The following is a 27,489-nucleotide window of genomic DNA, read 5'->3' on the forward strand; positions in this document are numbered from 1 at the left end:
CGGGTGCCCGGCAAGCTTCAGCGGGGGGGGGGGGGGGGGGGGAGGGGGGGGTGCTCCCTCCAAAGGAGCAGAGGGTGCGGGGGGGGGGGGGGGGGGAGGAAGCGGCGAAAGAAGCCGAAGCCAGAGGTCAAGGGACTGGCGGAGCTTCTGGCCGGGGCGTCCTCTCCATCTCGAAACCCAGGCGTGGACAGGGTGCCGCAGCCCCCCGGGACCCCTCCCGTAGCGTCCACTGGGCCGCTGGCCTCACGGGGAGGGCAGAGCTCGGTAGCAAGGCTGGGCGCAGGGCGGGAGGGGTGGCGCGGGCCTGGAGCGAGCTCTCTCGGAGGGGGGCCTCCCCAGCCCAGCGCCCGGACTCCGCGTCGTGGCCTGGATGGCGGCGTCGGTGCGCGGCTCACCTCCTGCGTGACCTTGTGCGAGCCACTTACCCTCCCCTGGGCTCGATGACATTGTCAGTTAAATGGGTTTCCGATCACCTTAAGGTTGGTGCAAGGATTGAGAGGGGATGCCCGGAAAGCTTCCTTGGGGTGGTTCTGGGCGCGCAGGAAAGGCTCCCGCTCGGGGGCGCACACCTCGCTGGGACCCCCCCACCCCCACCCCCGGGTCCTCCCGGCCGGGTCGCCCGCCCGCCCCTTTCCCGGGGACTGACGACTGGCCCGGGCCGCGTGGGGCGCGGCGTGGGAAGCGGCGGCGAGCGGAGGAGGAGGCGAGGGCGAAGAAAGGGAAGGCGCCGAGGGGCGGCCGGCGCGCGGGGCGGGGCCGGGGGGCGGGGGGGGCCGGGGGCCGGGGGCGGGCGGGTTCCTGCGCCCCGCGCTGCGCGCACCCGGAGCCCCGGCGGCGGGGCGGGCGCGGGGGCGGCGCGCGGCGGCCAATGGCGCGCGGCGCTGCGGCGGGGGCGGGGCGGGGGCGGGGCGGCGACACCCGGCTGCTGACAGCCCAAGTCCCCAACTCCGCCCTCGTCCCCGCCGGAGCCCGAGCCCGAGCCCGAGCCCGAGCCCGAGCCCGAGCCCGAGCCCGAGCCCGAGCCGGCCTGGGGCCGAGGCCGCCCGAGCCGCGCCGCGCCGCGCCGCGAGCGGACATGGCAGCAGAATGAGGCCGGCGCCGGGTCGTGGCCGCCGGCGCCGCGCTGCAGCTCGAGACCCGCGCCCGGCGCCCCGCGGACCGCGCGCGTAGCCGGCCTCCCGCTGGCCGCCCGCTTCTTGCGCTCCGAGCCCCGGGCGCGCGCGCGGCAGTCGGGGGACCCGGCGGGGCGGACCACTCGGGCGTGCGAGTGTCCGGCTGCGGGAAGCCGCGGGAGGCGGCGGGCCCCGGGCTGCGGCGGCGCGGGCGCGGGCGCGGGCATGAGCCGGCCATGGGGCGGCCTCGGCGGGGCTCGCGGAGCCGGCCGGCGCTGCGGCGGGTCCGCTGCCTGAGCCGGGGCCCCGGGGGGGTCCCTGCCGCCGCCCCCGGGAGGGACGAGGGCCCCGCGTGGCGGACACTGCAGCAGACGCCGCGCTGAGGCTGCCCGAGCTGCTCCGCCTGCGGCTGGGGCGCGCTCGGCAGCCGGGCGCCTTGGCCGGGCCCTGGGTGGCGGGCGCCCCGCGGCGAGCGCCGGGTGCAGGAGCGGCCCGAGGGGCGTGTGTGTGTGTGTGTGTGTGAGTGTGTGCGCGCGCGCGAGCGTGTGCGACCGGGGAGCTGAGCCCGAGCAGGACCCGTGGCCGGAGCAGCCATGCTTCCCGGGGTGGGCGTGTTCGGCACCAGCCTCACGGCCCGTGTCATCATCCCGCTGCTCAAAGACGAGGGCTTCGCGGTGAAGGCGCTGTGGGGCCGCACGCAGGAGGAAGCGGAGGAGCTGGCCAAGGAGATGAGCGTCCCCTTCTACACCAGCCGCATTGACGAGGTGCTGCTGCACCAGGACGTGGACCTGGTGTGCATCAACCTGCCGCCGCCCCTCACCAGGCAGATCGCGGTCAAAACCCTGGGTGAGCGACCCCCCCCTCCCCTCCGCCCCCCGGCTTCTCCCCTCGCCTGCTGCTCTTCTGCTCTCGCCCCCTCTTCACCCCCGAGGCTCGCGGGGCCTCCGCGCCGCCCCCCCCACCCCCGCCGCCGGGCTCGCCGCTCTCCGCCGGCGCCACCTGGACGCGCCTTCCCACGTGCGTGGCGCGGGGGCCGAGGAGGCGGATCGGATGCGGGGCGCGGGGCGCGGGGCGCGGGGCGCGGGAACTAAGCGCCCGGCGGTGCCCGGGGCCGCCCGCTGCGTGCGCGCCTGCGAGTGCGCGCCCGGGACCGCGAATGCGGGGCCGCACACGTGCGCGCGGCGGCGGGGGCCACCTGGCGGGGGCGGCGGGGGCGGCGGGGGCGCCCCGCTAGGCCGCTTGGCTTCTTCCTGCCGTGGCTTGGCTGTGAGATCAGAATGTGACGTTCACCTGGGATTACTCCGCGTTAGCCCGGAGCAAGGATGGCGGGAGCGGTCGGACGGGGGTCAGGGGATCCGTTGGGACGTCTTCCAGGTGGGGGGGGGGGGCGCGTCCTGGGTCCGTAGCCACCGGTTCGACAAAACCAGGGGAACTGAACTCTGGTGGCAGCTCAGGAATTGTCTTCTGCGTGGGCTTGGAATAAGAGATCTGAAATTTTGCGGGCATGGGCGCAGTAGTTTCCAAGGGATGGCTGCTTTGAGTTGGAAGGAGCCCAAGGCTGTCAGTTGCACGCGGGAGCATGCGAGGAGTCCCTCCTTAATAACCCGGGAAAGTTCCCAGGCCTGACGTGGAGGAGCAGGTTGGGAGGGAACTCCCTGCCCCTCACCCTGCGGTCCCCCCACCCCCACCCCCACCCAGGCAGCCCCCGAACCATCTCAGAGCACAGAGCATCCGCGCCCTGCCCTGCCCAGAGGAAAAAGCAGCACCTGTTTTGTCCACCAGCAGTTCTCACACCTACCTGAGACAATCCCAGGACTGGGGCTCACTCCTTACCCTCCCAGGAAATGTAACACGCACCCTTGAGAGCTGGAATTTTTATTGGCGAGGAAAAGAGACAAAGCTTATGGCACAGGACAGGACGTTGAAGTTACAAGGCAAAGAGCAGGGACAGTACTTGGAAGCCAGTGGTAATTTATGTAAAGGCGAGTTTTATCTTTTAAAACAGGGATGGATCTAGGGCAGGTGAAATGTATACATATATGTGTGGTGTGTGTGTGTGTGTGTGTAATTCTGTCTTCAGAGATCTGAATGACCAGAATGTTAGAACTCTTTCTTCCTAGAAAACTCTTTTTATTGTATTTTACTAAGTTTCTGACCTTTGTTGCTTATTTTCTTGAGCCTTGGATTGAATGTTATTGGGTTCTGACTTTTCTGTTTGATGTAATATAGTAATCGGGTTGCTAACCTTAGTCTTTATGGTGGATCTGTGCATACCAGATGGGTCATAACCGTTGGATGGCATAAATCTGTAAGGACAATTTTTAAAAAAGGTTTTATTTATTTATTCATGAGAATTCACAGAGAGGAGAGAGAGAGAGGCAGAGACACAGGCAGAGGGAGAAGCAGGCTCCATGCAGGGAGCCTGATGTGGGACTCAATTCTGGGACTCCAGGATCATGCCCTGGGCCAAAGGCAGACACTAAACCACTGAGCCACCCGGGCTGCCCTGTAAGGACAATTTGTATCCAACAGGTCTGTCCTGAGCTCCGTGTCTGTAGAAAGCCCAGGACTGGTCATATCAGAAAGACCTTGTAACGTTGCTTTTCCCCCACTATGACAACAGTCTTGCAGGTCAGCACCCCTCAGGCTGTATCTCCAGATGAGCGGCCATTCGGGGAACAAGAATGTTCCTATTTTCTGACAGTCTCTTGTACCTTAACCAAGAAAGCATTTGGGCTGCTCTGGGTTGGAGAGAGGTGGCATAAATTATACCTTTCTGGATACTTCTGTCTTTATTTTCAAAAATCCTTAAGATTTTTTTTTCTTGACAAGATTAACAAGAGTTAATCTCTTCAAACCCAAGCAGGAGTCTTCAGAAATAGACCCCGGAATAAGGAATATTCCCATGACTAAGGAATAGGGTTTTGTTTATATTTTTGTAGTAATTCTTGGGACTTTTTTTCCCCCCCACTTCTGTTTTGGCAGGTCATTTCAGATAGTTTGTGATTATAGAAAACGTGGGGGTATTGAATTTAGATGGGGCTGGACTTTCATCTCTTTCCCCAGTTCATCTTCACTGGAAAATCCCGAGAGGTCACTTTCTTCCACGTTGTACCTGCGAGTGTGCAGCTGGGTGGTTGTCTTGGTGTGTTTGCTGTCATGGTGAGGTTCAACACCCCTAACACAGGAAGTGAAACACCCCGGACAGTTGCAGAGTTGGTTTGGCCGTTGGGGGGTTTATAGATGCTGGTGTTTGCCTGAAATTGGAACAAGCCAGTCTTGACTGATCCTGGTGAATTGTCCTTCTTTTGGCAAAGGCCTGGGCTTTTGAGTTGCTTGCCCAGCAATGGCGAGTGGTCCCTCTGTCCATACTCGTGACTGGTTTCATGTCTGTCAAGGTGAGGGGCTGGCCTGGGGACCATCAGGGAATGACACTTGGAATCAATAGGATCATATACATCCTCCTTTAATTTCTAAAACTTCCCTTGAAATCCCTACTTTGGTGAACTAGACATATTTCTCTGTTGTAGAGACTTCCTGCATTTCTTTTGTACAATTTCGACAGTGCCTAGGACTGTCTTTTACTAAGTACCTCATGTGTGCCAGGCGATGTGGTAGGTGCTGCATATAAAACACTTTATTTGGGACGCCTTGGTGGCTCAGTGGTTGAGCATCTTGCCTTCAGCTCAGGGCGTGATCCTGGGTCCTGGGATTGAGTCCCGCATCGGGCTTCTTGCAGGGAGCCTGCTTCTCCCTCTGCCTATGTCTCTGCCTCTGTCTCTGTATCTCTCGTGAATAAATAAATAAAATCTTAAAAAAAATAAAACACTTCATTTCATGATGAGAATAGCCCTCAAACATAGATGTTAGCCCCAGTTTATAAATAAGGCAAACTAAAATTCGGAGAGCTGAGCAGAATTGCTCAGGGATGGATAGCTTGGGATTTGAACCCACGCTTCTACCTTCTGAGAGTCCTTTCTTCCTCTCTCACCCCCTAAACTTGCTTCTTGGCTTCAATTCCTTCTCTTAGATCATAGTAGCTCGGGTGAGGTTCTTGGTGTTATCTTTTATTCCTGTTTGCCCCATGCGTGGGCTCAGTTCCTTTTTCTCCATCATTGCTTCCTCCACAGAAGGAACAGGGGCCCCTCTCTAGGTCTCTGGGTGAGTTTCCAGTCTGCCCCTCCTCACCACTGCCTCTCTCCAGCTTCCACACCACTGCCAGCCTTTCCTTGAAGAGCTGCAGACTTGATCATGTCACCGTGCCCCTTGCTGTCACTTCTAGAAGAGTCCCCAGCTTCTTGGCTTGACAGGCAGGAGCTGGCCTCATGACGAGCCTGCCCAGGCTATGTCCTGCTGGCTCTTCTGGAACCCTGTGCACTATAGTGAAACCCAGAATGACTGAGGTGTCCTGGAACGGTCCCTGTTTGCTTATAGGTCCATGCCTCTATCTGGAACACCTTCTGGCTCGTGTTTGTGATGGATGCCTGTTCATCCTGCAGGACTTGGCCCCAGGATTCCCTCCTCTCCAGAGTCTCGCCCTTCCCATACCCTGCTGTGGTCTAGTGCCAAAGGCTGTCTTCATCTTTTCTCGAACCCATTTTATGTATTTATTTAAGTAAAAACTTATTGGGGAACCCCATGCTGAACTTGATCCCAGGACCCTGGGATCACCCTTTGAGCCAAAGGCAGATGCACTGAGTCACCCAGGTGCCCCCTCTCAAACCTATTTTAGTGTACAATTTAAATTTCATTTATTTTTGAATGAGTTATGTATTACGTGGTATAAATTGAAAATACCATAAAATTTTATAGGAAGAGCAAGTGTCTCCCCCCCTTCTCCCTCCCTTCCCCCCCCCCAAGTCTCTGTTCTTCAACTGGGAGGTACTCTCAGGGATCATGACCTGAACTGAAGGCAGAGGCTTAACTGACTGAGCCACCCAGGCATGCCTCCGTGTTTCTATTTTTTGCTATATAGTATTTCATTGTATGGTTAAAGCAAAATTCATTAACCAGTTCTCTACTACCCACATTTTGGTTGTTCCCAATCTTTTGCCTATACGAACCTGTGGTGAATAACCTAGAACCTATGTCGGTTTGCACACTCACCACTGTGCTTGTAGGGTAAATATGTGAGCTGCTGGTCAAAAAGTATGTGTTCATTTCCTTTAATGTAGATAGATGTTGCCAAATTTACCGGCCCCCGAGATGACACTGCTTTTTTTGCTGAGCTGCTCGCAGGCCTCACTTCCAGGAGCCCCCTGACTGCCAGGTGCCTGAAGGCAGCCAGGATGGTCTCCCTCACCTTTGTATCCAGAGCAGCACAGCTCCCAGCTGGCCTTTGGGGAGTCTGTCAAAACCTATGTCCGGTTTGTCCTCCTGCACTTAGGCTGTGCAGCGAGCCACCCACTGCCGCCCTAGGTCCACTCTTGTTCCTTATCCAGGCTAGCCTCTGTATAACAGGTGAGTGGCGTGTATGCATATGTATGGTGCTATGTCATTCATTCCCTGCTCAGAATCTCTCAGTGGCTGCCATGGCACCTGGAGCAACATTCAGTTTTCTTGGCCTGGACAAACCCTGCCTAGTAATCCCCATCACCCGGCTCACTGCCTTCCAGCTACTTGTGCCTTCTTTTTAAATTTAATTTTATTTATTTATTCATGAGAGACACACACACACAGAGAGAGAGGCAGAGACAGAGGCAGAGGGAGAAGCAGGGAGCCTGATGTGGGACTCGATCTCGGGTCTCCAGGATCACACCCTGGGCTGAAGGTGGTGCTAAACCGCTGAGCCACCCAGGAACCCCTACTTGGGCCTTCTAACTCAAACTCACCAGCTCCTTCCTGACTCTGGGCCTTTGCAAACTGGCTTTTCCTCCCTCTGCCCAGAGGGTTCTCCCTCATTCCTCTGGATGGCTAGCTCATTCTGATGTTCCAGCTCAAATGTTCTATCAGGAGAGAGAGAGACAGACCGAGACAGAGACAGAGAAACCATTCTGGTCTTTCCCTCCCAACCAGAAGTTGAGTCTTCCCCACTTCTCACTTAAACCTCTGCAGCCTCTCTGTGTTCTTGATAGCATTATCGCTGTTTGTGATGACCTCTCTCATTTGTTTGCTTGTGCTCTCATTTGCTGTTTGTCTCCCCAGCTGGAACGAAAGCTCTTTGAGGTTGGCCCGTGCCTGCTTTGCTCACCGGGGTGGCCTTATCTCCCCTAGACAGTACCAGGCTCTGAGTCACCTAGTAGGCACACTATAAATATTTGCCAAAGGACGAATGAATGCCTTTCCAGTGAATGAATGAATACTTGGGGGAAGAAGACAAAAGGTCATAAACAGGATGGGTCAATCAGTCAGTAACATTTTGTCCTGCCTGCGGAAGCACAGTGCCTCCCAGACAGCCACCCGAGGGGGAAAAAAATTCTTGTCAAAATGCAGATTCCCAGGTGGGGCCCAAGATTCAGAATGTCTCTCCAGCTCCCGGGTGATGTGCCTGTGGTGGCTGCTGGACACAGAGCTGGGATGGCTCTCTGCCTTTGGGGAAAACAAGACCAACCCTACTGTGAATAATTAACCTGGCGGGGGAGCTGTGTTAAAATACCTGCCGCCTTTGTGTGTAATGTGATGGCATCTGTTTTCACGTTCCCTGCCCCAGTTTTTGGAGACAGTAGTGCAGACTCTCTGGGGAAAGCCTCTCTGGGGGACGGGAGGCTCCTCTGGGACTGCGAAGAAGACTGTAGAGTTCCGTGGAGCCTTGACTGTGTGCACAGTAACCTTGCCCTGACTTGTTTGGCATCCTCAGCTGAGGACCTGGAGCACCCCGCACTTTAATGCCCTACTGCGGAGTAGCAGCAGGTGTACCCAGAGAAGGGCTGCAGGAACAGGGGTGAGACCCAGGTGCAGGGGTGCTGGGCGTGGTTGCCACACAGGCTGACAGACGGCCGCTGCTGATCAGATGTCCCTTTTGGACTCAGTAATAACCATTCTGGAATCCCAGCAAACCCCACATTTCCAGCTCCCCCTTGAAGCCTATTCTGGATGCATTTTTTCTACGAAGACCGTGCAGAAGAGGCAATTGCATTTTTTTTTTCTCTCTCTGGGTATTCTCCACCGCTGAGCCCCAAGTGCAGTGGTTTTGGTCTATCAGCTTGGTGTAGGGCTGAGGAAGCCCTGGGGCATGATGTAGATGGAAGAAATGACGGCGTTGGGTGAGGAAAAGTCAAGCCTCGCCAGTCTCATTTCATCTAACTGAAATTAGGTGCAGTTGAGTGATTGTTCTGTTGATGATATCTGGCTTCGAAAATGTTCGATTCTGCAGAAGTGCAAATCGGAGTGAGGAGAAGCCAGATGAAGAAATTGGACATTTTGATCCCGAAATGGGGGAAGAACCAAAAGAAAAAAGAAAAGTGGTGGAAGTAAATAGCATGTTTTAAGGGTTTTACCAAGAAAGAAATATAGGGGCAATTAGTTACATATTTTGATTCAGGGCAGTTATGGCTTGTCACTGTAGATGGCCTTGTGAGTCACAGAAGCATGGATGATGCAAAAGGTTGGTGGGTCAGGACTGTGTAACCATCCCTGCTGAACTTCAGGCTTCTGATCAAAAAGATGGGTTAAGATACTATGACATAGTATGTTAAGATACCATGTTAGGATACTATGATATAAGTATATATAACTGGTACACCTGGGTGACTCAGTGGTTGAGCATCTGCCTTTGGCTCAGGTCATGATTTCGGGGTCCTGGGATTGAGTCCCACATCGGGCTCCCTGCAGGGAGCCTGCTTCTCCCTCTGCCTATGTTTCTGCCTCTCTCATGAATAAATAAATAAAATCTTAAAAAAAAAACTAAGTGTATATAATTGATGTGACAATTAAAATGAGAGGGGATGTGGACAGGCTTAGCCACCCCACCTCTGCCCATAGCTATCTGCATAAACCTAATAAAGATTATTCTACGTCTCATTGAGGTGATCAGTTCTTCAGCCTATTCCAAATGATACTTTTGAGGATTGCTTTTCATATTTTATAAAGAGATGATTCCATCTACCTAGATTCAGAAAATAGTTAAAAAAATTTTAATTCATTTAAATTTATTTTTTACATTAAAAAAATTATTTAGTGAGAGAGGGAGAGAAAGAGAGTATGAGCCGGGAGAGGAGGAGAAGCAGAGGGAGAGTCTCAAGCAGACTCACTGCTGAGCACGGGGCTTGATCTCATGACCCTGAGATCCTGACCTGAGCCAAAATCACGAGTCTGAGGCTTACCTGATTGAGCCACCCAGGTGCCACCCCCACCTTTTTATTTTTATTTTTTTAAGGGGAATGTGCATAAGCCAAGCTTCAGATGTGGGATATGCTGAGAATCCAATACTTGCTTTACAGAGACACGATCTAGAAGGTGCTGATGGTGTTCCCAGGAACTCACCATGCTCCTGTGAGGTTTTATCATCGCCTGTGAGAAGGATGCAGGGCCCTTTGTGGAATTCAGGGGTGGGGACGTAGCTCAGGCCCCAGTGGGTACCTGGGAACTCTGAACTCCTGGAATTTTATCATTCTGTGCTGTGCTTCTGTTCGTGTGGTGACCTCATCATCCATCGCTCTTTGGTCTTCTCTGCTTCGGGGGCCCATGTGGTGGTAGACAGAGCTCCCCAATAGGAATATTACCGGTTTAGCCTCCCCCACTCCAGCCCCCACTCCTAGTTGTCTCTGCTTGTGTCTGATGCTCTCTCCTGGCCCAGTCTTTGGAGGTTATCTGGTAATGTGGGGGACTCATCACAAAATGCCATGGGGACCCTCTACTGCAGGAAGTGGGGCTGGAGGGGTTAAGAGTGGGCATCCCAAGCTGTGCCACACTCCCAGAAGGTGCTAATGACAAAAACACAGACTTTGTTGAAGATTTTACAAATGTAGACATTTCTTGCTTTCACATCTTTATATACTGTCCTCAAACACACATTTGACATTTCATCGCTTTTATAAGGACCACAGTAAAACAGGAAAGAAAAAATGTGTGTCATGATCCAATGATGCCAACCTTATTATTAAATTTAGAATGTAAATGTTTGTAAAGTATGTGATGGGAAAGTAGATAAACATAGCTGGCTCCATGGAGTTTTATGGTCCAGCACCTCCTGCTTGGATGTGGCAGCAGAGAACTGCGGGGAGAGACCCTTTGTGCACAAGTATTAGGGTAGGGCCTCCAAGGAGTCAGGAGTCAGGAAAAAAGATTGAGGTCCCTGGGGAAGAGGAATTTCCACCTTCAGATGGCCTTCACACTGGAAACTGCAACATCAACCCTTCCCTAGGTCTCCAGCCTGCTGCCCTGCAAATTTTGGACTTGCCAGTTTCCATAATTGCATGAGCCAATTCCTTAAAAATAAATCTACCTTGCTTTCATTCACCCTCCCGAGGTCTTCCTCCCCCTCCTGTCCCCCTCCCTCCCCTACCCCCTCCCTCTCTCCCTTCCTTTCTCCCTTTCTCCCCTCTCCCCCCACATACACCCATCCACCCCCTCCCCATTGATTCAGTTTCTCTGGAGAACCCTGATGAATACAAATTTGGCCTGGATCAAGTCCACCTGGCCAGGCAGGCTGGGCATTGACAAACCTGGCAGACGTGTCATGTGAGTGTGGGTCTGGAAAGACTTGTTGAAGCTGCTCCACTGAGTTCAGCTGGTGAGTGTGGGCCCCTCAGAGAGCACTCTCTTGAGCATCTTCCTCTAAAGCAGGAAGACCTTGAAGGCAAAAGATCCTTTTGGTTCAGACTTGACCAACGTGACTGTTGGGTGAAAAGCTTTAAAATCCTCACTGCTGAGACCCACATGGACCCTTTACCCTGACTGAGTCTACGTCTCTCAGCAGGGCTTTGGGGAAGCTGGCTTCTTAGGGTTTTTTTGTTTGTTTGTTCGTTTGTTTAAGATTTTATGTATTTATTCATGAGAGACACACAGAGAGGGAGAAGCAGGCTCCTGTAGGGAGCCTGATGCAGGACTTGATCCCAGGACCCTGGGGTCATGACCTGAGCCAAAGCAGATGCTCAACCACAAGCCCCCCAGGTGCCCTGGCTTCTCAGGTGAGCTGGGGATGCCTTGGAGTTTAGGCTTTTTTTTTTTTTTTTTTGAGAATTGTTAATGCCCTGTGGAGTATTAAAAAAATGCAGAAAAAATAACTTTATGTTAAAATGATCCAAATTATTTTTAAAATTTCTCGTTTCCAACTGTAATAGCTTTTATGGCACTGAGAGGCTCTTTTGGCATAGTATGCATAAGCGGAAGCTATAGGGTTTTGAAGCCCCAATTAAGTTGGTTTGTAGCTTTAGCATTGCTTTTTTTGCTTTACTGGGATAAACTTTGTGCATCATAAAATTTGCCTATTGAGACTCAGTGATTTCTAGTAAATGTTTATAATAGTCATCTCCAGAGTTCTAGAATGCTTCTAACATCCCAAAAAGTTTCCTTGTGTGTGTTTGCAGCCAGTCCTCAATCCCAGGCTAAGCCCCAGGCAACCACACATGTTTTGCTTTTCTTAGAGCTCTCATATAAATGAAATCCTATGATATGTAGTCTTCTGTGTCTGGCTTCTTTCACTTAGCATGTTTTTGATGTTCATCCACATTGTTGCATCTGTCAGAAATTCATTCCTTTTTTATTTTTATTTTATTGCTGGGTAATAGTCCATTGTATGGATATACCATGATTGGTTTGTCCATTCACCATCTGATGGATGTTTGTATTCTTTCCAGTTTTTAATGATGATGAATAATGCTGCTGTGAACATTTGCATACTAGTCTTTTCTAGACCTATGCCTTCACTTCTCTTGGATAGATATCTAAGAGTGAAATTGCTGGGTTGTATGGTGTGTATATATTTACCTATTTAACCACCAGACTGCTTGCTGAAGCAGCTGTACTCATTCAATTCTTGATTTTTGCTCAGGTCTTAATCTCAGGGTCAAACTCAGCAGAGTCCGCTTGAGATTTCCTCTCCTTATCACTCTGCCCCTCCCCCTGCTTGCACACTCTCTCTCACAAATAAATAGATCCCCCCCCCAATTGTTTGAAGTAGGTTTACCATCATATATTCCTACCAACACTTGGTATTGTCAGCCTTTTTGAGTACAGCCAATATTATAGTTAGTGTGTAGCGCTACTTCATTATGATTTTGATTTGCATTTCCCCAAAGGCTCATGATTTTGAGCACCTTATCATGTGCTTGTTGGCCAGTCATCTATCTACACATTTCTTGAGCGTTTAAAATTGGATTGTCTTCTTATTATTGGGTTGTAAGCATTGGTTTTGTGATTTTGTTGTGTTGTCCCATTAGGGGTAGATTTTTTTGGTTTTCAAATAACTTCCCTTTATTTTTGATTTTGGAACTAGATGCAGCTGAACAAGTTCTCCAGCCCAAGTAAAATTAGCTTTGCCAAATATTCATTGAAATGGTTCATTATTTAGAAAAGCGAGACAGCCATGTGAGCGGATGCTGACTTCTCGGGCACCAGCGTTGCCTTGGGCCCTGATAATGCCCTAAACATTCTTTTTGGGATATTCCCAATTTGAAGATTCTCTGAGGTGGTCCAGGATCTCTCAGTTACTTATCCTGCCCAGTGTCTGGAGAGTGTTTCTCTTCTTCATTTATTTTTATTTAATAAATGCGTTTGAATGCCTGTAGCACTGTGTTGGCTGTTAGCAATGACCCAGATAGTAAGATATGGTCTTTGTTCTGGACACAAGATAAGTATATGCAAACACACAACAATACAATAAAATATATGATTAAGTGCAGAGTGAATTGTGATACTGTAAAGCCAGGAAGTATTTGCTTAAGGCAATTGAATAACCTCAAAATATCAATATTGGATTAAGAGTCAGCCACCTGGGTAGCTTCCCCATGGCAATCCACAAAGGGTATTAAAACAGATGAAGGAGAAAAAACAGGGAAAACAACAACAAACCAAACAGAGAATTCCCCCCACAGAAAGTGTTGTATGTGTGAATGAGAGACTTTGCAAAAGTGAGATCTGGAAGGGGCTTCCTCTAATATTGCTATGTTGTCTTCTAGAAGGGTTAGATCTAGAGGCTGGATAAAAGGTTCACTGTGGAGCTTTTGTTTTGCTGAGTGGTGAACTTGAGTTTGAGGTTAGAGATAAGATGCACAGGGCCTGTGGGGAAAGGCCACGCTGGTCCCCAGGGCCCTTCTCAGGCAGCATGGGTCTCTGAGGAGGTGGCCCTACAGATAATGGATCCTGCCTGAAAGCAGAGGGAAGAGGAATTCCTGAGGGCCTGGATGGTCCAGGAAGACCTTCTGGGGCTTATACTGGATCCAGAAGAGGGGGGGGGGGTCAGATTTAAATAATTGTGAAAGAAGATATAGAAGGTTCTATGATATAAAATCCTTTTCAAGGATTCTGGAGTAATATTCAGAGGAAAATGGTGTTTCCTACGACTGACCATTTAAGACAAAGTGAGGGTACTTTAAGAATGTCCAAAATTTAAAAAAAAAATGTTTTTTTTGTTCTTATCTAGAATTAAAGTTATTTTTGTTTGCCAGCAAATCGATCTCCCCACCCCATCAGCATTAAGTTCCACTTAAATCTTTCTCTCCCCTCAATTCCAAATGATGACAGTCACAGATGACACTCCTCTGGGGTAGGGGAAGGAAACAGCTTGCAGGATCATTGGAAAGAACCCCCTTGAGAGAAGCACAAATGGCAGTCTTATAGGGTGTGAAAAGAGCTGCAAAAATCCATTCAGTGAGAGACACTGTAAAGACAAAAGCTCCCTGTGTGATGGAGTTGGGTCCATGTGGTGGTTGGAGAGTGGAGTCAGCTGAGGAGAAGGGGAGTCTCTGCTCAGCTCCTGGTTTTGTGCTTGTGTTCCATGGTGACAGAAACTTGGAAATTCGTGTCTGTGTGTGATACAGTTGAACCCCTTATGGTACAAGGGTCAGTGCTGGGGTGGGGCTGTGATTCACTGCAGGAGAAAGGGTAAGGGACTCTCCTTGGGGAAGGACACTCAATGCTTGACATGTGGACAGGCTTGTCAGCATCAGGGCACCGGAGCTCTCCCGTGGCTGTGAGGCTCCTGCAGGGTAGCCTGCTGTCAGGGGAGGTGGTTGTGGGGAAATGCCACAGTGGTGGGATGGATGGTTAGTTCTTGACCAGGGATCCAGTGGTCGGTCACCAGAGCCTTGCTAGGTGAGTGCACTGGCTAGGCTTTTAAAATGTCTCCACAGGGGCCCCTGGGTGGCTCAGATGGGTCAGTGTCCAACTCTTGGTTTCAGCTCAGGTCATGATCTCATGGGTTGTGGGATTGAGTCCTGAGCCGGCTTCTCACTCAGCATGGAGTCTGCTTGAGATCCCCACCCTCAAATAAATAAATAAATAAATAAAATCTTTAAATTAAAACATCACAGGGTACACACTGTATCTTCATTGCTTTATTTCAAAAGGAAAAGATGCCTGTTGAATTTGGTGTCATCCTGTGGAAAGAAAAGGGAGGCTCCTGAATGCTTTTTCCATTAGTGGCGAAGTTGACCACTTTTAAGAGGCGGCCCCGTCCCTGTGCTGGTCTTGCCGAGTTCTGTGGCCATGGATCCTCCTCTTAAACTCTTCTTAGCCTCAGTTTCTTCATCTGTAAAGCAGAGTTAACCAAAGTACCTGACTCAGAAGGTTGTTGACTTAATAAACAGGGATTTGTTTAAAGTGAATACCTGATAAACGTGAGAATCCTGCTTCATCAGAACTTATTATGGTGGGCTGCTTACTATCTAGTCACTCTTCCCTTGGACAGATTATTTTTTGAGCACCATCCACATACTGGGCACTGTCTAGTTCCATGCTTTGTGATATAGTAGCCATTTGCTATACTCTTGTGTGTGGCTCTTTAAATTTACATAAATTAAAACTAAATGAGATAAGCTATTCAGTTCCTCAATTGCCCTGGCCACATTTCAAGTGCTCAAATGTTGCGTCTGGCTAGCTGGTGGCTTCCATATTGGACGGTGCATCATAGAACATATACCTCATTGCAGAAAGTTCTAGCAGACAGCACTAATCTCAGGGCTGGGGATTCAGCAGTGAACATAGCACTCATTTATGCTTGATGTAGATGTGGATTCTTTTTATTTTTTATTTTTTTAAGATCTTATTTAGAGTTTGCGAGTGGGGAAGAGGGGCAGAGAGAAAAGGAGAGACTCCTCAAGGCCTCCACATTTAGCATGGAGCCTGACACACAGGGCTCGATCCCAGGACCCTGAGATCATGACCCGAGCCCAAATTAAGAGTCAGGTGCTTAACTGACTAAGCTTCCCAGGTGCCCCTAGACGTGGATTCTTGAGACATCCAAACTGTTGAGTGCATCTCCTTTCCTCCCAAGAATGGGCAGAGAGTCTGCACAGTGGGTTTGGCGTCTCATGAGTAGAAGCTTCAGAAAGTATGGGCATGACCTCCTCTATGTATTAGTAAGGACTCTAACAAGAAGGAGATAGGCTGGCTGTGGAAAGTCTCCTAAAATCCCCAGTAGATGTTGGGAATGAGTAAGCAGGTAAGTGGTACCCCTGCCCACTGGGGGTCACCACAGGTATTTTGGGCAGCAGATGGCACAGTTGAGGCTGGCGTGAGGCCAGGGTGGGAATGCAGCAGATGCTTCCTTAGCCCTCCCAACAACCTGGGGAGGGTTTCCCAACTTTGGGCCAATGTACAGCTCAAAGCAGAGAGCAGCATAGGCAGGAGGGAAGGGACTTGCCGCAGGAGTCTTCATCCCAGAAGAACCTAGAACACTGGCAGCCAGTTCCCGAGGGCCTGCTTTGGGGAAGAACCCCGACTTCATGGGAAAGTTGCTTTCTCGGCTTCTGCCGGCACTTGGGTTCCCCCCCCCCCGCCCCGAACACCTCCTCTCTCCACTCCCCCGTGTTTCCCTGCACCCAAGGGGGAAGGTTGCAGAAGTAGTAGCACGTGAAGCCTCAACAAATAGGTAAATCCACTTTTCCAATTTATTTTTTAAGTTTTTAAAGATTTTATTTGAGAAAGAGAGAGAAAGAATGAGTGGGGGAGGGGCAGAGGGAGAGGGGGAAGCAGACTCCACGCTGAGCAGGGAGCCTGATGCAGGACTCGATCCCAGGACCCAGAGATCATGACCTGAGCCAAGGCAGAAGGCAGGCGCTTAACGGACTGAGCCACCCAGGTGCCCCTGCTTTTCTAATTATTACTGGCACTCCCCCCCCTCCTCAAGTCCCACTCCCTTTGTGAAATCAGTACCCATTTGTGTGAGCGCTGCTTGGAGCGCTGGGCCTGCGGGAGTTCCAGCTGATTGGAGCTGGGAGTGAGGGGAGTGTGCCTTGGTGACGGTGTGGGCACACACATGCCCAATGCGCCTCCCACAGAATGGCCTTGCCTGAAGTCAAGGGCTAAGGTAGGGATTTGAGATGACTTGTTGCTGAAATTTGTCATTGGCAGCCCCTCTCATCTCCTACATGACTATGAATAATCCAAAGTGGGCGGTGGAAAATGAGATTCTTTCCTCTGTTCCGTCTATTCCCCTTTTCCAATAGAGCTGGGGCCCCAGAGGAGGAAAAACCAGCAGGGATAAACATTTAAGGGGGAAAAAAAATAATGCCACATGGTTCTGTTTGTCTAAACTGCTCCTTCTAGCTCCACCCACGTGGGACATTTGTTTACACTGCACAGTGCTGTTCTCAGAGAGTCCTGGGGGACAGGTTTAGAGCCCTGGGGGACATAGCCTGTCTGACTTAATATGCACAGCCGTTCACATCTAGGGCACAGAGGCTGCCTGGCTTTCCCCGGGAGGCCCAGGGGTACCTCCGTGCTGCTTTGTCTGTGGAACTGAGACGTGGCTACTTGTGCTTACTCACTGCAGTGGGCGCCACCACAGTCTGCCTGCGTGGGTGATTCAGTGGGGGACTTGCACTGAGCCGCTGACACTGGCTTGTCTCCTTTCCCGCCCCCACATCCCCTCTGGACAGCAGTTCCCTGTTGGGGGTATCAGTTTTCTAACTGGTTCAACATTTGTATTCACCATCCATTTTTTGGGTGTGTACAAGTTGTACGGCAGTATGCTGGACCGTAGGGGGTGGTAAGAAGAGGTCGGAGATGTATAAGATATGGTATCTACTATGAAAGAGCTTATAATCTACCCAGAACCTACCCAGTATTTTCTTCTTTTAATTTGGAGATAGGGATCTTTTTTTTTTTTTTTTTTTTAAAGTAGGCACCATGCCCATTGTGGAGCCCAACATGGGGCTCATGACCCTGAGATCCAGACCTGAGCTGAGATCAAGAGTCAGACTTCTGGGGCTCCTGGGTGGCTCAGTGGGTGAGCATCTGCCCTTGACTCAGGTCATGATCCTGGGAGCCTGCTTCTCCCTCTGCTTATGTCTCTGTCTCTGCCTGTCTCACATGAATAAATAAATAAAATCTTAAAAAAAAAGAGTTGGACACCTAACCAACTGAGCCCCCCCCCCAGGCGCCCCTCACATATTACAGATTCTAAGGTACTAAGTTTTTTTTTCACTCTTCAGCATCTACAATGCAGACCTGTCTTACAGTCGATGGCATGTCCTAGTTTAGTTGGCAAAGCCTGGCTTCTTGGTATTGGTAAAAATCACCGTAGGTCTTTGCAGGGGTGCCTTCCCTCTGTCACGTGCTGTATTTTGTCAGCTGAGCGGTGGAATTGGAGTCGGATGTAGGTCTGCTGGACTCTAAGGCTTGCGCGTATTTGCCAGTGCAACGTACTGCAAAATCTGTACTCCGCATGCACAGTCTGCTATGGTTTTCAAGATATGAAAAGGGAGTCAGGATGACTCTGTTGGAGTTCCCGTCGAATTTCCTTTTTTTTTTTTAATTTTATTTATTTACTCATGAGAGACACAGAGAGGCGGAGACACAGGCAGAGGGAGAAACAGGCTCCCTATGGTGAGCCTGATGCAGGACTCGATCGCAGGACCTGGGGATCATAACCTGAGCTAAAGACAGACAGGCACTCGACTGCTGAGCCACCCAGGCGTCCCCCCATCGAATTTCCTAACGGAGGAGACAGTACATAGCCGGAGGAGCTGTGTTGCCAGTAGATTGGGCTTCCCTTCCCTTCTGATCACAACCCATGGTTAAAACAGGCCAAAGATAAATGGCAACGTGTCATCTTGGATAAGAGTAAAACAGGACTGTTGTGGTTTTCCATTTGTCCTGGTGGCTCTGGGCCGAGGGCAGTGTTTTGACTTGCAGACATTCATTAGCAATGTGACCCGTGGCTGCAGACACAGTGGCCCCTGTACTGTCCCGGAGAACCACCGGAGGAGACACGGGCTGACTCCCTCCTCCCCCCATATCTTATACATCTCTGACGTCTTCTCACCACCCCTACGGTCCAGCATACTGCTGTACAGCTTGTACACACCCAAACACCCTGTGTGTGTTTATTATCGTCACGGTCCCCTGTGGTCACCACCTCCAGGTATGCAGCGAGCTGGGTGTAATTCCACGGCTGACCTGGATTCAGAGGGCAGTGCTGGAGACTGGGGCAGTGGGCGGGTGGGGGGGCGGGGAGGTGGGCAGCCAGTACCCCTGCCTGCTTTGCACACCTTGCACTTGATCTGCACAGCCCCCACATACTTCAACAAATCACGTCCCATGATGGGCTTTGACGAAGTCCTTTTTCTTGAGCGGCTGCTGTGAAAAGCAGAGAAGCAGGAGGGAGACAGGACAGACTCAGTGACTTGTGTCCACGGTAGGCCATGTGAAGTAGCAGACATTTATTTAATTTTATTTAATTTTAAATTTATCCCACTCCTGGTAGCCCGAAGACTGTGACCTGCCTTGCAGGGACCCAGCCCTGGATGCATGAGGGAAACTGAGTCTCGGAGGGGTTGAGTGACTCGTCGCTCACCTGGCTCTCCAGAGAGTGTTCCTTTTAGCTCATCAGGTATTTATTCATCTGGGGCCCACGTTTCTCCAGCAATGAGGAAAATGGGGAATTTGACTTCTGGGGAAGCTCTCCTAAGGAAGTAACATCAAATGTTTTCTATGAAGAAACCTGCGCACACACTAGTGTTTAGCGAAGCCTTGTTTATGTTACTGAAACACTGGAGACAAACATCAATCCACAGCAGGAAAACCGGTATGGCAAATGCAGCTAATTAAATACTAAATAGGCATTGAAATTATGGATAGGAAGGCTGCAGCGTTATGGGGATATTTTTAATGATTATGGATAAAGAAAAAAGATGCAGAAATATTTCTATATCATGAGAGTGGCTGTTGAAAGCACACACACACACACATCCGGAAAATTGAAGTCTAGTAGATTGTAAGCCAAAATCCTAATGATGTTTCTTATTTATTTTTAAAGCTTTTATTTATTTATTCACGAGAGACCCAGAGAGAGGCAGAGACACAGGCAGAGGGAGAAGCAGGCTCCCCGCGGGAAGCCCGATGCGAGACTTGATCCCAGGACCCCAGGATCATGACCTGAGCTGAAGGCAGATGCTCAGCCACTGAGCCACTCAGGCGTCCCCTAATGATGATTCTTATGTGGGATTATGGGTTGTTTTTTTTCTCTAAATTTTCGATTTAAAAAAATCTGATCTTAATGGAAAAAATAAATTTATTTTTCAAAAAAAAAAAAGAGAGAGACAATAGCACAGGGGAAAATGCTTGGTTGGGGTGACCCTCTGGTTCTTACATCCTATGCTCCTTTGAATCTGGGACAGCTGTCCCCAGGCATGTGCAGACATTTGTGGTGGAGCAAAAATTAGTCCGGCCTTGGCCGAAGGGAAAAAGCGGTCCTCTAGGAAGTGGAAGTGGATATATAAAGGTCAAGGAGCTCTGCTTTTTGCAGGGGGGGATAACTGGATGTGACTCTGAATTTGAGGAGAAGCCGCTGCCTCCTGGTGATAGGGTAATTTATCATTCTGACCTTGGACTGCCAAAACCCACACGCGGCTGAAAAGGGCTGGTGTGGTCCCATCATTTTCCTCTGCCTTCCCGAACTTGCCACATGGTGGGAAGGGAAGCTCCTGTTGGCTTCAGCCTTCCTAAAGGATCTGGGAGCCGTCCCATTGCTATGTGTGTAGTTCCCCTTTGCTTTGCAGGAAGTTTTCTTTTTAGCCAAACTTGGCGCCCGGTATAGATGGGAAGCCGCTTCAGAATCCTTGCACAGAGCACATTCGTCACCTGTCACCGTCTGCAGGGACTTCTTTCTGGGCCGTGGGGGATGGGGGTGTGCTGTAGCCCAGGGGCTATTGCCATGGGAGCCTGGACAGGTGGTTCTGGGCCCGACACTGTAACTAATTAGCCGTGTGACCTTGGGCAAGTGACCTCTTAGACTTTTGTTTCTTTAACTGTAAAATGCAGGTGCCACCGTCGGTTTATAAGAGTCCCTGCCAGTTCCCAGCTTGTCTGGCTACTCCCGGTAGCTCTCTTGAAAAGCTTGGGACTTGCCGGCTGCAATTATTCAGGTTGCTAAATGTTTTAAAGCATTGTTTTATTACTGTTGCTGCCAGATTGTTGATTAGCTTGACTTTATTTTTTTTAAATTTATTACGCAAATACACATAGCTCTCCTTTAGACCAGGAAGCAGTTTTCCCTTCATCTGCAAGGGAGGAGATGCATTTTGGGGGCAAAGTGGCATGACTGGTATGGCTTACGGGGAGGGCTGCTTGCCAGCTGTGTGTGTGCACGTGCGTGCGCCTACGCGTGTGCCTGCTGATGTGCATTGTGCCCTTGATGGTGTGTGCGGGTTTTTTTTTTTTTTTTTCTGTTAATGTCACTGCTGAGAACACATCTGTATGAGTAGCTGCTTCAACCAGCTGTCCAGCTTGTCATTCTGTGGGGTTCAGTATAATTTCTGGGCACAGATTTATCGGCGCAGTGTGCGTTGGGTGGTAGCTTTTACTGTGGTGCCTCATTAAGCAGATTGTGTTCCATTATACCAAGGAAAGATGTCGTTTTGCCCAAAAAGAACTACTGCACTGTCAGCAGCAGTAGGAATCTTCACGTCCGAGGCTGTTCATGTCAATGTCAAAGAGATATTTGTTCCAGCCAACTCCAGGCCGGAGATTGACCTGGGGACAGTTTATAGGAAGCCAAAGGGAGGGGGGGACAGGAGTGAACGCCTGTTGTTACGGATCGGAAAGCTGGCAGGGGAGTTAGACGACCAGGTCAGCATAAAGCTGACCTGAAGGGCAAATACCTGTTCATTTGCTACCTCAGGTAAGGGAATCCATGCCATATGGCAACAGTGCTAAGAAGGCACAGTAATAGCATCATCTTGTACCTGTCATGGAAAGCACAGGAGCAGCGATCAGGGACCAGCACAGAATGAAGGAGCCAGTGGAGGGTAGTGTCTGTGTTGGCGCGGGATGTTTTTGGGTCACCCTAGACCCTGGGGTGGGGGGCGGTGGGGGCAGCTCCTGTCTTTCCCAGCACTGATTATATACTTGGTTTCAGTGCTTGACCGTCATTATAAATGGGGAGGGTTCCTGAGATCCAACCTAAACAGAGTGGTTCTTTGAATTCATAGAGAATCTTCTCCGTTCTTCTTTACGAGGGAGACCCTGGGTGGAATGCCAATGTCCTTCGTCAGCTGGGTGTTGGATGATCCAGGTTTCGTTTTAAATTTGCTGATGGTGCATATGGATCCTTTTTCTCTTTCGTTAACATTTTCAGGGACACAGGAAACCTTGGTGGGCTTCCGCTCCTGATACTAACTCACTCTGGGACCTGACGGTCTCTGGACTCTGCTCAGTTCCTCTTACAGGATGAGGGGTTCGGTTATGGTAGTTCTCAAACTGGGCTGCACCTTAGGAACTCCTACTCCTGGGAAGGTTTTTTACATCCCAATGCCCACGCAAGCTGTAGCCCAGAGCAGCTGCACCAGTCTGAGGGTAGTAAGTAGGCATCAGTATCTTTTAATGCTCCTCACAGTTGAGGAGCTATCTTTAAAACCATGCTTCTCAGGCAGCCCGGTTGCTCAGTGGTTTAGCACTGCCTTCGGCCCAGGGCGTGATCCTGGAGACCCGGGATTGAGTCCCACGTTGGGCTCCCTGCATGGAGCCTGCTTCTCCCTCTGCCTCTCTCTCTCTCTTTGTGTTTCTCATGAATAAATAAATAAAATCTTAAAAAAAAATAAAATAAAAACCCTGCTTCTCAAGCTTTGATGTGATCACGGCTCACTGGAGCATCTTGTTAAAATGCAGATTCTGATTCCATGGTCTGGGGTGGGGTCTGAGATCCTGCATTTCTAATAAGTTTCTAGGGTATGCTGGTGCCACTGGTTCATGGGCCACACTTTGAAAAGCAAGGTTTAGAATCTAAGTATTAACCACAGTACAAAGCGCAATAATCTGCAAAAATGTGACACAAGCAATATACCACAGAAATGAGCATAGCAGAAGCAGCATTTCTAACAGGAAGTCAAGGGTGTTGCACAGAGGAGGTGGGATTTGAGAGAGCCTTGAACGATGAGGAGGATTTCTTTGGACAGAATATGAGTGTGTATTAGGGAAAGTTCTGTTTGTCAGAGAAACTGGACCAATGGGAAGTGTGTGTTTATAAAGAGAGAGAAAGATATTTATTTTACAAAGTTGTTTAATGCAGTGGTGGGTGCTGGCAAGTCTGAAACCTGCAGGACAGGACAGCAGGCTGGAGGCCCAGGGAAGTGTCAATGTTGCAATTCAACTTCAAAGGCCAGTCTGCTGGCCGAATTCCCTCTTTAGAGGTGATTAGGCTTTTCCTATTAAGGCCTTCAACTGATTAGACGAGGCTCACCCACACTATGGAGAATAATATGATTTACTCAAAGTCTGCTGATTTAAATGTTAGTCTCACCTACAAAATACTTTCAGAGAAATATCCAGAATAATGTTTGACCAAATACCTGGCTAGCATGGCCTAGCCAAACTGACACAGAAAATTAACAGGGAAGAGCACACAGGGAAAATCAGGTCTGGAGGACAACCCATGTGTGATGCTATGGAACAGACACTCTGCCTCACTAGCTTTTGATCTGAGTCATCTGGAAAAGGGGACGATGAATGGGGGCAAAAGCATTCCAACATCTGTAGATAAGGAGCACACTGCCATGAGAGGGTCTGACTTTCTGTGACTTTGACCTGCAGGAGGGAACACATTTTACATTGTGGCCCAGTGGATATAAAACTATAAATGCATAGATGTAGATAGTGTGTGTATGTGCATCAATAAAATTGCATGAAACCAAAAAGGTTTTATGGCCCGGCATTACCCATATTTCATTGGCAGATGATGCGCTGTATTTTCTGTTGTCTTCTATTTCATCACAAAGAAGAAAAGCTGGCTCTGTCCCACTGAACCCATTTCACAGTGCTTAATGGGTGGACACCTGTGGTAAAAATGTGACTCAGGCCTCTGGTGGAGTGGGAAAAACTCAGGAGTCTTATGAACCGAAGCAGCGTTGTCGTGTAGAACTTTCTGCGGTGATGGAAATGCACCGTGGTGCACCGTCCAGCACAGGCCCCATGTGTCTGTTGAGCACGTGAGACGTGGCCAGGCAAATGAGGAAGTGAATTTTATATTTTATTCCATTTTGATGAGTTTAAATGTAAGTAGCTGTGTCTGGCTAGTAGCTCCCACGGTGGACAGCACAGACCTGGGGGTACAGCCCTGCCTCTGCCTCCGACTAAGTGTATGGCCGTGAGCCCCCTCCCTCACCACACCCTCTGCCCCACACCCTGGGCCTCGCACAGCATCTACACGCTGGGAGGCTGGGCTGTGTGATTGCCACCGTGCCTGCTAGCTCCACCTTTCTGGATTCTAGTGGTCAGAGAAGCCAGGCTGAATGCTGACCCAGGGCCTGGCACTTAATTGAATGCCCTGGGTGATGTTACAGGTAACCGTGCTGTGCATTTTTAAATGCTCCTTAAGAAGCCCTTCCCATCTTCCCTTAGAGTTGCTTAACTGCTCACTCGTGTGACTTGACAGTTTGAAAAGAGAGACGCTTTCTGCTTAATGAGATCTTAGCGGCCCATCTTCACAGACGTGCTGAGCTCCACGGACGGCATCTGTAAGCCACACACGAGGTGCTTTGCTTTTCCCTCTCTCCAGACAGGTGTCCTGGCACCAGATGAAGAGGACAGTGGGATTTTGGATGCCTGGGTTAGCCGTCGGGGTGGGCTTGGGTTATTTTTGTTGTATGTGGTTTACGGAGCTACTGATTATGTTCAAGGAGGACCGAATTTGTTTACATTCTAGCAGTCGGGATTTCAAAAGACCCGTTATTTCGCTGACCTCCTGGCCCAGCTGGGAAAATTAAGGGAACCCAGCAAAGGACCGGAGATGAGGTGATTTCTTCCTGTCTCCCAAAAGTTCCAGTAATAAGAGTCGAGCTCTGCTGGGGCTGGCTTTGGCAGGGCCCTGGGTGAGCTGGGTGAGAAGCTCACAGCCCATTGCTTTGTGCCGAGCCCAGCAGTGACTGGGGATGTCCCGCCAGTTTATTCTGGCTCTGATGGGAGGGACTAAAAGAGGGACAGAAATTCTAGGGAGGGCCTTAAATTCAGGACATTCAGAAACTGGGAATAAAATATTCAGCCCCCTGCCACTGGATTCAAATGGCCCCAGGCTGTTGGGAGCACTTATCTAGTTTCTTTCTCATTTTGTCTGTGTGTGCATGAGCCCCCAGGCTTGTTCTTGTCACTGAGCCTGAGCCGCTGGGGAAGGAGGGAGGATGCCCCAGTTCAGAGGGGAGGGGAGACCTCTACCTCCCCCGCCCCCCCTGCCCTGTGCAGACCCTTGCCACTGTGCCATCTGAAGTGCCCGGGGACTCCTGAGTCAGCTCCCACAGCTTCCATTCCTCCAGTGCAGATGGGGTTGGCTAATGAGCCACAGCAGCCTTCCCCACCCCCTTTTGTCTTTCCATCCGTGTCAGCTCACACCTTCCACCCTCCGGAGCAGGGCGGTACCACTCTGCCCCCACATTGCCCGCTTCTCCCTTGGCAGCTGTTTCCTGCCAGCTGAATGTGTGAGTGGTGTGCTGTTGTATTTCCCTGCATCCGGGATGCATGGGGCGCACTCTCTCCCGCACCACCGTGAATTCCCTCCCTCTGACTTCAGAGAGAAAGAAGGCTCCTTCTCCATCACTCCACCTCGCCCAGCAGCAGATCTTCCCAGAAAACACAGAAGCCAGGCTCAGCCTCCACCGAGAAAGCCAACAAGCGGAGGACTGGCCTTCCCACCTCTTGGAGTGATGCCAGCGTGAGCCTCATGCACCATATGCGTGTACCAAGGATGGTGTAATGAGTCACCAGTACCCCGGGACACAGCAGGCCACCCTCCACTCATCAGGCCTGAAGTTGAGAGGCAGCACAGCAATTTAGTAGCCCAAACGTTTGATTCAGGTTCTGATTCTGCTAGTTCCCGGCTGTATAACATCGAGCGAGTTACTTAACCTCTCTGTTTTTCTTTTCTTTATTTTTTATTTTTTTTGAGGATTTCTTTTATTTATTTACTTGAGAGGGGGAGCGCGGTGCATGCGCATGAACCTCTGTTTTTCTATCTGCAAATGAAGATAATTCACTTCCTCCGAGTCTGGTAGTAAGAGTTAAGGGAGACACCTGGCCCATGATGGAAATTTGTGTTTTTTACAAAAGGGTTTGTTGCATTTATGTGTGGGGGATCTAACATAGCTCGCCTACCATGCTATCACTGTGTCATTTTTACATTGGAAAATAGGCATTATACAAAAGCAGAACCGGAGCACCCGGTGGGCTCAGTCGGTGGAGCATGCGGCTCTTGATATCAGGGTTGTGAGTTCGAGCCCCACGTTGGGTGGAGAGATGACTTAAAAATAAAATATTAAAAACAACAAAAACATACAAACCAAAAAACAGAACAAAACAAACTGTCAGAGTCCAAAGTTAAACCTGCTCCTTGGCCTTTCACACCCCTTTTGGGGGCCTCTCAGAGCTCAGAGTGACTCCCTGTGCCCCAGGGTATTTGTGACTCCTTGTGCGGCACTGACATCCTTGGTGCCTGTGACCTCGAGGAGTGGAAAATGAAACCTAAGGCAGATTCTGGCGCTGGCCAAAGGGGTGATCGGTTCCCTTCATCTCTTTCCTTGGAAAACCCTCCGTCTGATGCCAGGAGCCCGGGGCCTCTGGGGAGGCCCACTGGAATTACTGGAAGTCAGCCTGGCAGTGATTCGGCCAGCATCAAGTGTGTTAGAAGCAGAATGAGTTGGGGTCCTGCCCTCAAAGAGTTCCCAGTCCCCTGGGGACACAGGAGTGACGGGCTGTGCTAGCCGGAGGAGGAGGGGACCAGGGCATCGGGGCCCAGAGGGTGAAGCTTTAGCGGGGAGCGAACAGCTTTCCCAGCGAGGGAGCAGCATGGGTGATGGGCATGGTGTTCAGGGAAGGGCCCCAGGGACTTTGCAGGCTGGTGTGCGGAGTGACTGGCAGGCCGTGGGGCTAGAGATGTAGAACCACTCTGACCACGGAGGGCCTCAGCACCAGCCCAAGGAGCAGAGGGCCCTCCAGGCAGTGGGGAGGGACACCGCCAGCCCTGGGTCCAGACCACATGTCGGGGGCTGTTTGGGAGAGCCTGGAGGCGGTGGGCCCCCGAGGTGGGGAAGCCAGCCAGGTGGGGGGACCTGCGTGGTACATGCAGGATGTCACTGTAATAGTCACAGGTAGTGGGAGAGCAGACCCCCAGATGGCAGGAATGGGCGGTGGAAGGAGAGGGGAGAGGAGAGACGGAAGGAGGGATGAGCTTCCTCCCAGTGGGTGTGAGACCACTGTGTGTGTCACTGACGGACGAGCACACTACCTAACAGTCGTGCCGATGATCTCGAGCTGCTGATGCATCTCTCCAAAACAGCGCCTGAGTACATGAACGGCAAAACCCCAGAAATCATCATTTCTTTTGTGTGCCAACCTAGAGGTCGATTGCGCTTAGCTAAAGGGTTCTCAGGGTCCTTCATGCTGTTGCAATCTGATGGTGGACAGGCCTGGGATCTTCTCAAAGGTTCCTCCCATCCCTATTGGGTACCTGGGCAGGGAAGATGAGGTCAACGGGGGGAGGCAGAGAGCTGGAACAGGTGGGAGTCCTTGGCTCCCCACCACCTTCTCTCTTATCATGAGATTTTAGGGGTAGCTGGACTTTCTCCAGAGGGTCTGGAAGCTTCCAGACCTAGTATCTCAGAAAACAGCAGATGCTACTATGTGGCTTTTTCGAACCCAGACTTAGAAACCCAGACTTATAAACCCAGAACCCAGAATCTGCCTTAGGTTTCATTTTCCTCTCCTTGAGGTCACAGGCACCAAGGATGTCAGTGCCACACAATGAATCACAAATACCCCGGGGCACAGCGAGTCACTCTGAGCTCCGAGAGGCCCC

General features: G+C 50.8%; 1 protein-coding gene and 1 long non-coding RNA gene across 3 annotated transcripts in view; both read left to right on the plus strand.

The window, feature by feature from the left end:
• The first annotated feature begins 337 nt into the window (after positions 1 to 337).
• The window catches only part of GFOD1 (Gfo/Idh/MocA-like oxidoreductase domain containing 1), a 113,219-nt gene continuing 86,067 nt past the window's right edge, over positions 338 to 27,489 (plus strand). Inside the window, exon 1 of one of the 2 annotated variants that reach the window (XM_072813639.1) lies at positions 338 to 479. Coding sequence is in view for 1 of the 2 variants with exons in the window: in XM_072813638.1 (XP_072669739.1) it covers positions 1,706 to 1,958 (253 nt within the window). In the remaining variant the exon portion in view is untranslated. Of the gene's footprint in view, positions 480 to 1,482; positions 1,959 to 27,489 lie in introns of those variants that run through there. The other variant, XM_072813638.1, reaches the window with a different exon arrangement.
• On the plus strand, positions 2,688 to 25,982 carry LOC140626003 (uncharacterized). Its single transcript, XR_012025238.1, has 2 exons — positions 2,688 to 23,701; positions 24,050 to 25,982. It is a non-coding gene; the product is annotated as an uncharacterized lncRNA (long non-coding RNA).

The sequence above is a fragment of the Canis lupus genome, chromosome 37 (assembly GCF_048164855.1).
Source record: "Canis lupus baileyi chromosome 37, mCanLup2.hap1, whole genome shotgun sequence".
NCBI lineage: Eukaryota > Metazoa > Chordata > Mammalia > Carnivora > Canidae > Canis > Canis lupus.